The sequence below is a fragment of the Aulonocara sp. 'chitande type north' Nkhata Bay genome, linkage group LG14, assembly GCF_057382095.1.
Source record: "Aulonocara sp. 'chitande type north' Nkhata Bay isolate Kocher_YH1m ecotype deep benthic linkage group LG14, A_spYH_male_GT1.1, whole genome shotgun sequence".
Taxonomy (NCBI): Eukaryota; Metazoa; Chordata; class Actinopteri; order Cichliformes; family Cichlidae; genus Aulonocara; species Aulonocara sp. 'chitande type north' Nkhata Bay.
The window spans coordinates 2,383,586-2,398,119 of record NC_141357.1 but is presented as its reverse complement, the minus strand read 5'-3'; the positions used below and the strand labels follow the sequence as shown (position 1 = coordinate 2,398,119).

Genomic DNA, 14,534 nt, shown 5'->3' with positions numbered 1-14,534 from the left:
CGCTGGTTTCCTCTTTCTGGTGCAAAGTGGGCCAAAAACAAACAAGAGAGACGGACTCGCACAGAAAAGCCGATCAGCTGATCATTGATCAGTTTCATGATTGAAGTAGCAGCAAGAAGAGGCAGTCGCTCCATATATCTGTTAAGCTTAACGCAGGAATGCTTTACTAACATTCAGAGATGGACTTACACACTTGCTTTACTTCTCTCTGGGATAACTTTGTCGGAGATGAAATGCCGGGTTGCTAGCGAAGCTCCACATGCTATCCAGACCACCGACAGGTCCCGCATGCCACAGCCGCTCTATCACGTGGTGCTAACCTGAGGTGAGTTACGGCGTGTTGCAAGTTTTGTGAGGTGCTTTCGTGATATTTAATGGATCGGATTACATTTTTTATTTTTCTCCGATATCCGATCCAGTAATTTAGGTCAGTATCGGACCGATACCGATACGTAATATCGGATCGGTCCATCTCTAATTTGGAATACAGTCAATGTCTTCGCTGTAGGGGAAGTAAGGCTGCAACCACAGCTTCATGGGCTCTGCCACAGAGCTTCCTCCTGGTTAGACGTGCCTGAAACACACTTGCGTATAAGTCATCCAGTAGGTTGAGGTGGTCTGCATATCTGACTAGATTCAACCTTCTGATGTAGACCAGATTCTTCTGGGCTCATTTATACCACTTGTTCCTCTGGACCCTTCTCATACCGCACTGCTGCAGGAGAGCGAGGTCCTTCCTTGGAGGGTGCTGGACTCCATGCATGGTAAGGAGCTTCCTTGTTTCAATGTCAGTGGCTTTTATCTCTTATTTTGTTGGTTGCAACTTTCCTGGTGGCCTCTTCATGGTTCCAAATTGCCTCTGTGTCCCCCCAAAGGTACTTGTAGGTGTCTGCAATGTTGCCCTGTCTTTGTTACCATGTGACCACACTTGTCCAGTCCAATGGCATTCCCATGTTGTTGTTGTGGATCAGTGAGTTGGTGTCTTGTTCACTCCTGGCATAAGGCTTGATGTCGTCCATCTAGAGGTGGTTAACGACTGCTCCATCCATGGGGTTCAGGTCTATGCAGAACAGCTTTTGGGACGGAGCATGTGTTAGATCCTAGACTTGATGGCAACTTGTGGTATTGACTTTTAGTTGGCCTCTGTTGGTCTCTGTTCCCCCATGGGATTCCTGAAGAAGGTTCTCAGCATCACACTGATCTTGTACAGTTCTAGAGAGTCTAGAGAGTCTAGAAGTCTAGCGAGACTGCTCGAACACTGGTTGGTATTTTGCCCCTCTGGTGTTTCTGCCAATTCCTTGGTTATGTATTGAGCCATACACCTATCCATCTTGCTGCTATAATGCCTAAAAGGGGCTTCCATGTAGTGCTGAGACAGGCTATTGGCCGGTAGTTGGACATGACTGATGTCCTCTGGGGATCTTTGGGGATCAGGACTATCCAGCCTTCAGTTAGCCATTCTGGGTGTATCTCATACATAAGCAGCTCGTTAATTTGTGCTGATGGAGTGTAGTTAGCTTCTGTAGCTTTAGCTTCTGTGAGTCATTCTGCCACTGTGATGGTTGCTGTGGTGTGCTCTTAGATCCTAGCCACTGAGCATTGTTGTTATGTGTTGCGTGCTTCACCGGTCCTCTCTTTCAGTGTTGCTCCATCTCCAGCCTTGGTGGTGCTGTTCTCATATTGTTTATCTCCCAGAGGTTCTATTGGACGTGGGTCCAGCAAGCATGGAGACCAGGCAGTGGTATCCTCCAAGAACTGCCTGCATAATCTGGTCACATGAGTCCGGGCACTGTCGTGCACCAGGTGGAAAGCAGGACCCACTGCACCAGTACAGGGTCTCACAAGGATTTCATCCTGATCTCTAATAGCAGCAAACTGAGTAACGGCCCCTCCTGCTCTTTAAAGCAACCGACTCTGGTTGTGAAACGATCCTCACAATAACTGATGATTTAATTTAGTTTTTACCCGAAAACAAAGAAAAAATTCATTTTTATGAGGTTTTTATCAGACTTAAATTCAAAATGGAATAAAAAAAATTGTGTCAAAATGTTTGAATTAAGTTTTAATTAAAAGTGGGGAAAAATCCACTTCATATTAATTAAGTATCAATCAAACCAGATGGGGACATTTTTGACCCCTGAGGACCACAGCTGTGATTATGTGCTGCCATTTAAAATTTATAAATGCTTCAAAAGAACTTTCTCACTACAGTTCAACATACAGCACTCTGTAGTTAGACAAACAGTCAAAACAATCTTTTATTGTCTCGTTTTATTTTCGCTCAAAAACAAAGTGTACTTTATGTAAACAAGGTCTGGTGGCCATAGAACAAATAATGTTGGGTAAATTTTGTGTTAATGTGTTGGTCTTAAGTAAAACTAAGGTGTAACACTGAATTGATTGACAATTTATACTTTAAAAAACACTCAAATGAAGTGGGGACATTTCTGACCCCTGAGGACCACAGCTGTGTGGAAATCGGGAGGACATTATGAGGGTTAATTGAGCAGAGCAACATCCCACAAGTTTAACTGATTATTAAAAAGTTTTCCTTTAATTGTATTTTTTGGAGATGTCTATACGTGCTCACCCCACTTTACCACTTTTTACTGCAGAGGAGCTCTCTACAGCGCATGCTGTGCGTATCTCTCAGCCTCCCACACATGCCCGGGCTCCACAGATGTCACACTACATGCACCTACAGCGAGTTTTGGCAGACAGAGGTTAGACCACAAAGCCCTGGACCTTCATTTCTTTGCATGGAAGTCTTTTAAACTTGACTTTTTATTTGGTTCAAATGAGCAAATGTAAGCATGCTAACATGTTAGAAACAGCAGTGGTTTTACATGATTGTGCTCGTCATAATGAAGAAGTGCAGCAAATTTAAAACAGTTGTTGACCTTTGTTGTCCTTCCTCGGTGTTTTGCAGTCAGCTAACAGACGAGAGAGGAAACCACACACAGGGGCTTTGCAGCAGCTTCTCCGAATTAAACAGCGCTACTCTTTCTGCCCTGCGCACCAGTCAGGGGCTTTTCCACCTCTCGCCTAATCCTGACTGACATTTTTAGTTTTTAGTGTCAGAGCAGAGAGACTGTGACTGGTCACACTGCGTCAGTGTGTTTAAGTCGGTAACTTAACACTAGATTAACTTTTGGGTGTGATTAAATTTAAAATGTTTGTACTTTAGATGACCTGTTGATCTGGTTCTCTTTCTGTTGGCAGCCCCAACAAGCTTATGAAAGCTGTCCTTAAACATTAAAGTGAGGTCATTTTTCAGAACAATAAACTACCCGACAGTAAATAATGTGCTTAAAACGAGCTCCATCAAATAATCACTGTAACATTGTTACATTGATTTGAGCCCCTCTACATGACATTGTTACTGTAAGTTGCACAGATAACGTCTTCGAGTCTAACTTGAGATTATGTCGTTAGTACTGTGGTATTTCTATTTTTGCTGCAGTAAATAATATTCCACTGTGGTTAATGAGAGGGTGCGGGGGTAAACCAAAGAGTTAAAAGAAAAAAACAGTTTGCATGATTAAAGTTTTTTGAGGAACTTTCATACTTCTACAAACTGACCGAGCATCTGCAGCGTGACTGCGTGAGCTGGGAGAGCTGACATGAAGACAGTTTAGTGTGAAGTGGACTCACACTCATTCTAGAAATCAGCGTGAGGTGAAACAGCGCATCTCAAACCACTTGCTGCTTCACTTCATTTCCTCTGATTGTCTTGTGGTTGATGTACTGTGAGAGCTCCTGCTGAACACAACACGGGTCAGACATTTTATCCAGCACAAGGCGGATTTTTGAATTTTTAAGTGGGACCGAGCAGAATAAATACTGTCTGGTGTCTGACTGGCAGGCTTAGGTGAGAAGAATGGACTTGATCAAAGTTGTCACAGAGCACAGGTAGGGCTTTTTCATTTAGTTACTCTCTTCCTGTGCTTTCTTTGTATTTTGGGCTTCAGTGAATCAGCTCTATAAAAAGAAACGTTCTAAACGTTCTTCCTATCGCTGTTCCAGACCAGCCTGATGTTCTTTTACCAGTTTGTGCCAGAAAACAAACACTGAGCAGAGGACATGGCGAACTGTTCAGGTGAGCTTTGAGGCTTTGACGCTTTGTAAGAGCTCGTGAATCTTAGACTTACTTATTTGTGGCCTTTCAGAAGTCAACTCCGTTGTATACACCCTCAGCGGTCTCCTCTCCTTCACCATCGTGGTGTTCACAGTGCTGGGAGCCGTGTGCATCAGAAAGTAAGTCCATTTTAAGTTCTTTAAAAAGGCTTTTATTAACGACGTGACCTCAGTCTCACTTGGTCTGTTTGCTACATTTTATGTTCAAATTAAGCTGACTGTCCTCACCAAAGCTGCAACAGTAACAGCAGCATTATTAAATAAAACATAACAATTTCCCTTCACGTACTTTAGCGTGAATATATTATAAGATCAGACGTTAATAAAAGCCCATTTTTGGCCACACTGGCTTCACGGAGGGAATGAGCCGCTCAGATGCTAACCGCTATAACGGTTTCCTTAAAGTTTGTCTTTGCTTGTTTGTGAAATGTACCTCTCACCTGCTGTGTGAAGTTTGGTGTAGACGTTTATTTCCCTTTTTACAAAAGTGAGATGTTCTTCTTTGATCGTCTCATTTCCTGAGATCTGCAGTCTTCAGATTTCAGTGTTTATGTACTTTTAAAGTAGAACGTGAAAACACCGAAGATGAATTTAGTTTTTTTGCTCAGCCTTTGTATTATAATTATTATTATTATTATAATAAATGCATAGCGCCATAGGTCCAAAAACAGATGTTATCCACTGTAAGAGATCGTGTTAACATAGACTCATAATACAGATGTCTACGGACCTACTTTATACAGCACCTTGTTAGATGTTTCTAATATTTTGGCGTCATATGTTATCTTTCAGTATTAGCATACAATCCCATTCAAATGTGTCGCTGTTTTGAAATGAGCCAAAAAGAACACATGGCCAGCTGTTCTCAGCTGTTCCTCGTTCTTTTATTCTGAAAACATTTCTATTTGTGCAGCATGTTACCAACTAAAATGATGGTGCATTACAAAAAGTGGAAAAGTGAAAAATAATAGCAAAAGACTGACTTATTCAAAACGAATGTTGAGTCAGGGTCAGCTCTGCAGCCTCCATCTGAATTCATGTCTGTGCTATCCAACCACCAGTTTTAGCTCGTTTTTTTAGAATAAAGCTCCCAAGACTCGGTGATCTGTTTATAGATAATGTATTTCTAGATAAATGTGATTTGTTTTCATTAAGGTTAGGAATATTATCACTGTTGCCTCCTGGGTCTGAATGCGCTGTCTGGCTGGGAGTGTGTGGAGTCTGGGTGTTCTCCCCGTGTCTGAGTGGGTTCTCTTGGCTCCTCCCACAGCACAAAGACATGCAGTTAGTGGGTTCAGGTTAACTGGTGAGTCTAAATCACCCATAGGTGTGAATATGAGCAGTTGTCTATCTCTCTGTGTTAGCCCTGCGACAGACTGGCGACCTGTCCCAGGCGTGACCTTCCTCTCACCCTGTGGTAGCTGGGATAGGCTCCACCCCCAATGACACTGACAAGGACACGTGGAAGAGACTGGATGTCTGGATCTTTGGTTTATGTGCAGTGTCACTTACAGTTACACAGTTTAGCTCCGAGTCCCAAACTGTGTGTCGTCAGGCTTGCTGCTCCTGGTTTAGTAGGGCAGCCGAGTGTTTCGCCTCCGTACCTGGGTCGGTGTTACCTGTTCTACTGTCTACGTTATTTTGCAGATACCGATCCGCTCTCAAGACAATCAGATTGCTCCGGCAGAACAAGATGCTGATGAGTGCTGTGCCTCGGGTAGAGCCTCCCCTCTTACCTGCGAGGCCGATCCCAGTTGTGGTGGAGGAGGAGGAGGAGGAGCGGGAACTTCCTCCCAAATCTCCACTCCGACCCAGCACTTCAGCCAGGTCTCCGTCCAAGAAGCTGTGGAAAGGTCTGCAGCAACTGCAGCAGGTAGCGCTGATTCACAGATATCTTTGTGTTCCTGCTGTAGACACAGAAGATGAACCTTCAGATGATGATAGATTTAGATTTCACATGTTCTGTTTGGTGCGGTTCTACCTTGATGATGTACGAACGGGTCTATTTCAAATTCAAGGATCCTCCTTTCACCAAGTCAGACCTGAACCTTCTGCAGCTGATCAAAGCAGGAAAGGAGGGCGTCTTCTACCAGGCCAGGATGACCAGAGGGACGTGTAAAGGCCACAGCATGTTCACCTGTAAGATCAGCAAGGAAGGTAAGGACATGGCTGGAGGTTTGCCTGCAGGCGGAGCATCCCTGAAAGCAGTAATTAAGTACTTGACATGATAAGCAGAAGGAAACTGTCATCCAAGTAAATGATTGTAAGCTGTCCTATAATGATGTTCAAATATTCTGTTTTTAAGTAGAATTAGTGGGAATCTTTAAGCTCACGTTTGTTTACATTTTTCATGCAGTTTTTGCAACACGTCATCGCTCTGGTTGATCAAATATTCCTGAAAAACAAATTGGTCTGAGCCATTTCATACATTTTTGACGTTGCGCTCGGTGTTAATATTACAGCCCCGACCATAACTTACTGTTAGCACTGAAAAAAACGAAGCGAGTGTAGTGTAAAAGCACTGACACGTAACCCTGTGGGATTCCAGACTTCATGAAATTGCTAAAATGCTGTGACCAGTGACGGCAAACGCAGCTCTGAGACGAGCTAGGAGAACTTTGATGGCACCAAATTCATCTTGTACAATATAAGTTTTGCCGTATAACAACAATGCATTCAATACTGTAAAAGGAAGTGGGAGGAGCTGCCCACAGAGACAAGCTCACAGAGGCTAACCACCTGAATCTGCAACTCCTCTCAGCTGTAGCTACAGTTTTAGCATCCATCGACTATTCTTTGTTGTCTTTTTCGTTTACCACTTCAGCTCAGGTGCTGAACTAAGAGTCAGGACAAGAATAATAATGAGGATTATTTTTAACATGAATCATGCTGAGCTTTAGTACAAAACTGAATACGTTCCTTTTGATTTAGCCAGTTACATCTGGGCTTTGGTTTGACCTTTGTGTCTTCCTCTACCTCAGGCGTCCGCCTCAAACACGTGGACATGGAGGTTTCCATCATGAGAAAACTGATGCACCACAAGAACATCCTCCAGTTACTGGACTGGAACACCACTGCAGGTGATGAACATGTGCATACAGACTGCTGTTTCTCTGCTCAGGTAGAGCGGCTTGGAACCTTCTTAATCAGAAGGTTGTTGGTTTGAGCCCTGGCTGCTCCAGTCTGCATGCCAAAAAGCACGTAACCATGAAAAAGTGCTTGTATGAACGGGTAAATGTTTTATAGAGTGCTCAGGTAGAGTAGAAAGAACCAGTTTGTTTGTCATCTTCCTCCACACCGACAGATATGCTTAGTTTCCCCCCTTTCCTAACCTGTAACTACGAACTAACCTGTAACTACGAACTAACCTGTAACGTCTGTTGCATTCTTCTTGGAGGCGTGTCCCTCTGTAAGGCCCTACGTCTCTGTCTCTGACTGGGATGTTCTCTGTGCAGAGCCCTACATTCTGATCATGGAGTATGTGAGCTACGGCACTCTGAGGACCTTCCTGCAGACCAACAGAGCCCACCTGAGTACTGACCCTGAGCTGCAGAGCCTCCTCACCATTGCCTCGTACCACGTTGCTCTAGCCATGCAGCACCTGCGCTCCAAAATGGTAAGAGCATAGCAGACTGATAGGAAATATACTGGTCCCACTTTGTCCCAGTGTGACTTTTGTTTTTGACAGTTTGAACACACTTTTTATCGTTGTGTTTACATTTTGCATTAATGTTGTTGGTTCTCTGTGCAGATTATTCACTGTGACTTGGCTCTGAGGAATGTCATGGTCAACAAGTTTCCCTGGGAGGTGAAAGTGGCCGAGTTTGGTCTCGCCCGAGACTTGACGCGAATGGCGAGCCGTCGCAGCAGTCGCTGGAGAAACCCACGTGTAAGATCGCAGTACGCACACACAGCATCCTTTTCTCACAGTCCTCGGACTGCCGAACAGCTTTGCAGCACATTTTCAAATTCATTGATCTTATTTGTGGATGATCACGTCCTCCGTTCGTGTTTGATTCCCAGTGAGAATCCAAAGTGACCCAAACGTTTCCAGCTTTGCTCCCGCGCTGTAGTTTCACTCTCACTGTAACATCAATGCATGTTTGAGGTTTGAGCAGAGTTTGAACAAAGTCAGCCACCGTCACATCAGCTGATCTCAGCACCAGCCTCAATGAGCTCTGCTCCATTCATACGAGCTTCTACAGAAGTGCTTTCTGTCCAACGTGTGCACACATCTGTACTCAGGAGAGAATCTTTGAGTCAGATGTTGCCTGAGGATATTTGGTGTTTATATTTAGCAGATGACCTGCTCCACATCCTGAGTTACAGCCAGTCATGCCTTTGTACAAGCTATTGGAGCCGTCCACAGTTACTGCGCGTCTTTAGGCCGCTTCGCACCCCCTTCCTCCGCCATTGTTTCTCCTTTTATGTAATTTCTGACTTAATCACTGTCTGTAGTTGCTGGTGCCTTGCTTTGTTGCTGCTGTTCCTCTCCCCACCTCCAGCTTTCGATGTGTGCACATGGAAGAGCGGGGATGTCCCAGAGATGAGCCACACCAGCAAATCTAAATGACCGCGGATGTAAAAGGCGATCTCTCGTTAGCTAAAGTGGTCCTGACTGAAAGTGCTTCAGGACAACACTTTCAAATGTAACCTGGATATTACAAAAACAAAAAGTGTAACTGCATCTCACGTTTGGTCCGACCTGATGTGATAGGATGACCTTTGTTACTGGTTGAGCTACAAATGTAGTGAACTCTTTTTGAGCCCAGTTTGAAACAGACTTTGCTTCTGTGTTACTGCACGTGTGCAGGAGATTTAGCAACATCCTTTTCAACAGGAAACTGTGGTGCAGAAAAAGACCAGCAGTAATGGTGTCGTGCATTTCCTCCACGATCTTTTTAGATGTCTAAAATTGTCCCACTGACATAGTTGAAAATATCACCTTCAAGTTTTGGTGAAATCACTTTTTCCATCATGTGTAAATTGTGCAGCAACGTGTACCCCTGCGCTGGTACCCCCCAGAGTACTTCAAGAACAACTACTACAGCTACAAGGGAGACGTGTGGGCGTTTGGCATCGTGCTGTGGGAGATGCAGACATTTGGTGAGTGGGAGGTTCGGGCTGCTCTCTGACCACTGGAAATCATGACTTCTCCTCTACTTGTTCAGTAATATGTTCCAAACGTGCTCTTTGTTGAAGAGCGGCCTTGTGTTGTGGTGGCTCCGTGTTTTGGTTGAAAGTCATTACAACGGGCCGCTGTTCACTCCGGCCAGAATAAAATGGAGAAATTAAAAGCTTGTTTCCTCTACCGTGATACAGCCACAGTGTATTAGCAGTGCTGAAATGAAATAACACAACATTAATGTAAGCACAAATATAAACATAAATTGACTCTGGAAAGTTGTGTCATTGGTTACGAGTACATCTCTGAACAGAGGTGGAAACCTGGCGCCTTGTCACCAGCATCCAAACACATGAAGAAGCTGACTGAAGCATCCTGTCGTCCTACTTTTGTCTGACTTCGCTCTCCAGTTCAGTCGTATGACATTTAAAACGTTAGCTGTCCTGTAAGTCTACAGTGCAACTGCAATAGCTGCACCTCGAGGCAACTGTTGTGGTGATATGACTCAATATAAATACAGCTGAATTGAATTACAGTGTATTAATAACTCGTGGACCCTGCAGTGTTTGTACGGTTCTTTGTAGAGATTATGAGTTGGATACTTTTATCTGTCTTACTGTAAATTACTAAAAGTCTGCAGTCCACACCCACACAGGGATTTCTATTACACAGTGATATTTGCTGCTCTGGGCACATATTCAGTGACAGAATCCACTTTAAGAGAAATTGTGATATGAATACATTTTCAGGTACGCTGCCGTATCCAAACCTGGAGACATCAGAGCAAGTGGTGTACCACATCTGTATGGGTCACAAAAACACAAACCCGGAAGGCTGCAGACCAGAGATGTAAGTGAAAACTGCCTTTAGGTATATTAGTTATTGATATATGTCAGTTAAGTTAGATTTATTTCTTCATTTTGAAAACAGCTCCCCCCTGTCACAGTGGGTCCCTCAGCAGGCCGTGCCACGTTTCATGTTTCGTGATGCAACCGCACATGTGTACTCTGCTGCAGTAAAGAGTAATACTGCTGTTCTCAACAGAAGAATCATCCTCGTAATGAAATCAGCTGTTACTCAGAGTCAGGTTTCATTGAGCTTTGTTGAAACACAAACATCAGCTTTCAGGTTTCTAGCAGAGTAATGCTCCCGTGTCACTGTGAGAGACTTCAGAGCAAATCTGAAGCTGCTGCTTTAAAGAACACAACATGCCATCATAGCATCAATATTCAACACATAAACTGTTGCTGAAAATCAGAAAAAATCCAACTTTATTTCTACTTTAAAAACAACATGGCTGACCAAAGTACTTTCCAGTAAAAACAGAGATAAAAGTTAAGAAATCAAACATTAATCAGACAAAGAAAATTAAATAATAATAAAATAATTAAATAAAAGATACACTTGAATTAATAATTAGATAATAAATACAATTAAAGAAATAACAAAGATTAAAAGTGACCAAAAAACTGACTAAATCTGTCCAGAAGCTGGTTTTTCCTAAAATGCCTCAGAGAACATGTGTGTTTTTAAAAGAGATGTAAATATGCCTAATACAGAGGGCCAACGTATCCCATAATCTGGGGGCCACGACAGCAAACGCTCAGAGGTACGTAGGAGCCAGGAGAACAACAAACTTTTAAAGTCAATTCTAAGACGGACGGGCAGCCAGCGTGTCCCTGTCAGCAGGCGAGCAGCAACATCAACATCCAAAATTTAAGAACAATTGTTGTCAAATCAAAGATATCTGGTAGAACTCAGAGGAGGACACACGAGGCACAGTCGGCCAGTTATGACACGCAGTCAGCAAATGACAAAGTGTCATACGCAAAGAAACAGCTGGAAAACAAGCTGCAGAAGGAACAAGATCGCTCGTGCAAACCAGAGGTTACGAACAGCAGGTGCACGTACACCGGGGAGGCTGATTGGCTAATTGTAACGGCCAAATAAGCAGAGAGAGTTCTAACAAAGGGGGGAGTCAGCCTCACCCAAGGAAGGTAGGAATACACCTCGATCCCGTTAGCTTGGCAGAAATCTAAAAGACCCATCAACATCTGTGTAAAACCGCTAAAAAGCTGCTGCGTTTACTAAAGAGGCTCGCTGTCAGGAGCATTTTGTCGAGCCTCATGGCTCATACAGAGTTTTGTTTTCAGGAGAATATTTAATGAAGTTATGCTCAGAAAAACAAAATCATGTCTTTTGTGTGTTGTGCTTGTGATGGAAGTGTGTGTTTAGGAGGGGGAGGTGTCATCAGAACACGTGTGTAGATGACTCACAAAGTAAAACTGAAAGCGACTGTGTTCTGCTGGACGTAGCTTTCCGACCTTTTTCCTCCTTTAGCTTAATTTCGGTTCAACTCGTCCCCCCATCAATATCTAAACTGGATGAGTCGCATTCATGTGCCAGTCCCGCACCATTCCTTATGTACCATCCTCTTATACCTCAGGATGATAGTAACTATGATAGAGAATCATGGACTGTGTATCACTGAGTGGCCTCTGACCTCACAGACTTCACATCATGCGAGACTGCTGGCAGGAGCCGTACACCCTGAGGCCCTCGTTCACAGACATCGTCTGCATGCTGGAGAGCATCATGGAAAACGATGCGGTAAGCAGCAGCATGTTTTAAGCTCTTCTCTCTTTGTTATGATCTGTAAACATCACAGCATAGCCTTTGTGGTGCTGAGATATTCATCACACAGCATTAAAATCCTGACAAAAACGCGACTATATGAAGTGTTTCCACAGTATTGTCAGAGTAAACTCCTCAGTCTCTCTGTCTTAAATACTCACTGACGCGATAATTCTGTTGAAATGAATTCAATCAAACAGAAAGGTAACGTTTGAGTTTCACTCAGCTTTTGCTTCATCGTGTTTTGGTTATTAAATGCACCCACATGTAGTTGAATTGTGTTTATAGAGATTATTTTCTGAACTTTCTCCCAGTTTGAACCTGCAGATAGACAAACATGTGTGAGATAAACTGTGTTCTTCTTTGCAGGACTACGTGGATGTGGAGAGTCCAGAGCAGGTGGTGACAGATGAGGCCGAAATTCAGGAAAACAATCGTTTACGAGCAGCGAGTGTCAGTTTGGACACTAATTTCTAAACGGGTACTTTAAATCATGCGTGCAGATTTCAGGTGGGCTTTTAATTCCTGCTGAATAAATGAAAGGAGCAGAAAACTTATCACAACAGTCATAATGTGCATGTTTGTTCAAAAAGGATTCTTTTAAATATATACCTGTGGTTTTCATTTTCTGTATTTTTATATTCTTATATTATTTTTCATATATAAAATATTAGTTTATATATAAAACCAATTTTTGTGGTAAACAGAATCAAACTGTGTGATCACAGTCTGCCAACTGTACGCTGATGACTGTCACATTTCAGGACTTTGTTTTTGTGAATGTATCCTAACAGGCGCACACTTCAACTTCCTCTGACAACAGACACAAATACTGACACATTACCAGCTACACACGGGACCACTGAAGGCTGAATCATGCCAGTGTGTGCAGCGACGCAGCCTGAGTAATACTAAATGAGAAAAGTTGAGAATAATTATTTGAAAGCAATACAGAGAGCCTCACTTCATAATCATTCAGTGTGCACTGATTTGTTACCTGGAGTCTAATTGTTGTGTTTTCTTTACAAGGATGTTTCATAAACTGTTTGCAGAAAATGTGCAAAATTCAACATACATACGTTTTTAGATCACATTTATGTTCTCGGCTCAACGTTTGAAGAACCTCTATGAAACAAGATGATCACACGTAAAGTCCAACAGGAGGAGCTGTTCAGCATTCAGCAGTCTGACATGTCTGATGTACGTTATTTAATATGTCTGTATTTTAATAGCATTTCTTTATTAATTTATTCAAAGCTTTCTCAGTGTTTGCGTTCATTTGTATATTTTAGCTTTTCTGTTTTGCTGTTTTGTAAACCAATAGAAAAAAATCCAGTTTTAATGTATTTCTATAGCAGGGGTCACTTAACATTGCTACATCTGAATAAACTGCAACAGCTGAATTGCAGACCTTGTCCCTGGTTTTGCTTTTAAGACTCAAACATAAAGATAAATGACAGAACAGAATTGTATTAATGGAAAAGTTTGAGACTAACACAAGCAGACAAAGATTTGTAGGAAGACTTACCTGTGAAGGGGGACGGACCAAATGCTGTTCTACGTTTAACTCATCGGCTTGTTTTTGTTTTGTTTTTTTGCCTGTCCCGTTTGGCTCTTTTGCATCAGAATTGTTGTCTAAAGGCAAAGAAAGATGCCCAACGGATTTACTTTACCAAATTGACCATCCCAGCCTTGCCGTAATGGTCCATTTGATTCACCTTTTATTGTTTATTTTATTTTCACTTACTGAATACGGGACAGACTTGACTGGGGGAAAGAAGGGGAGAAAGAAAGAGGGAAAGAGAAACAGCTGAGAAGAGGGACGGGGGAGAAGGGCAAAAGACAAAAACCAACAGAACGGGCAGAGTAAAAAAAATGCATATATCAATCACCTGGATCACCTGCTGAGAAAGAAAAAAGAAAACAAGCAGAAGAGAACAAGAGTAATAGAATAAACAACATCACAATGATATATGGGAATATGACAGTAAATACTAAATATTAAACATTATTGTGCAGCACATAAGATCAACAGAACACAGTGTGCTTTGAGGTAGGAGCCAAAAAGGGTGTAGTTTGTGGGTGTGATCACCCGTGTGTACACCTGTGAGCATGGACGCGCTTGTTTTTTGTTTTTTAAAAGGTTCCTTCATGTAATGATCTGCTAGAGGGTGTGGGGGGGCCACAGCCCCGTCCTCCAGGGCATGAAGCAGGTATGGAGGAGATCAAAACTCCAGACATCCAGAGGCCCCCAGAACACAAGAGACCAAGGAAGACCAACAGAGGGGCAGCCGCACCACTGTCCCAGTAAGAGCTGAGGAGAGTCCCAGATGAGGGCTCACTCAGCAGCCGCGGAGCAGAAGCCAGGGGGAGTTGCAGTGACGCACTCATGAGCTCCGCCGGCAGCCAGCCGTGCCTGAGTGACCGAGCCCCAGGCCGAGAGGCCGGGGGCACCCCACCTCCGAAGGGGCCCGAGCGAGCCCCAGGCTCCAGGCCCCGATAAGTGGCTTGTTTTTGTTGATATGCAAATAAAATAAATATGATTTTTTTCCTATTACTTGAAAGGTGTAACAACAAGAGGAGCCGTTACTGGGTAGACTACCAATAGCATGTTTTCATAAGAGATTACTCACCTCTG

At 43.2% G+C, this 14,534-nt stretch overlaps 1 protein-coding gene across 1 annotated transcript; it reads left to right on the top strand.

Annotated features, from left to right (window-relative positions):
• The first annotated feature begins 3,089 nt into the window (after nt 1–3,089).
• Nucleotides 3,090–13,298, top strand: LOC147313865 (tyrosine kinase receptor Cad96Ca). Its single transcript, XM_086260579.1, has 12 exons — nt 3,090–3,912; nt 4,027–4,099; nt 4,170–4,257; nt 5,785–6,010; nt 6,156–6,294; nt 7,119–7,217; nt 7,593–7,753; nt 7,889–8,026; nt 9,132–9,243; nt 10,012–10,111; nt 11,773–11,872; nt 12,266–13,298. Exons 2-12 carry the CDS (start codon nt 4,084–4,086, stop codon nt 12,371–12,373), a joined length of 1,287 nt encoding a protein of 428 aa, XP_086116705.1. The 5' UTR covers nt 3,090–3,912; nt 4,027–4,083; the 3' UTR covers nt 12,374–13,298.
• The last annotated feature ends 1,236 nt before the right edge of the window (nt 13,299–14,534 follow it).

Bases quoted from the DNA above. Each gene is read 5' to 3' on its own strand.
- LOC147313865 (XM_086260579.1), top strand. The intron at 4,258-5,784 runs GTAAGTCCATTT...GTTATTTTGCAG, and splicing joins GGAGCCGTGTGCATCAGAAA to ATACCGATCCGCTCTCAAGA. The intron at 10,112-11,772 runs GTAAGTGAAAAC...CTGACCTCACAG, and splicing joins GAAGGCTGCAGACCAGAGAT to ACTTCACATCATGCGAGACT.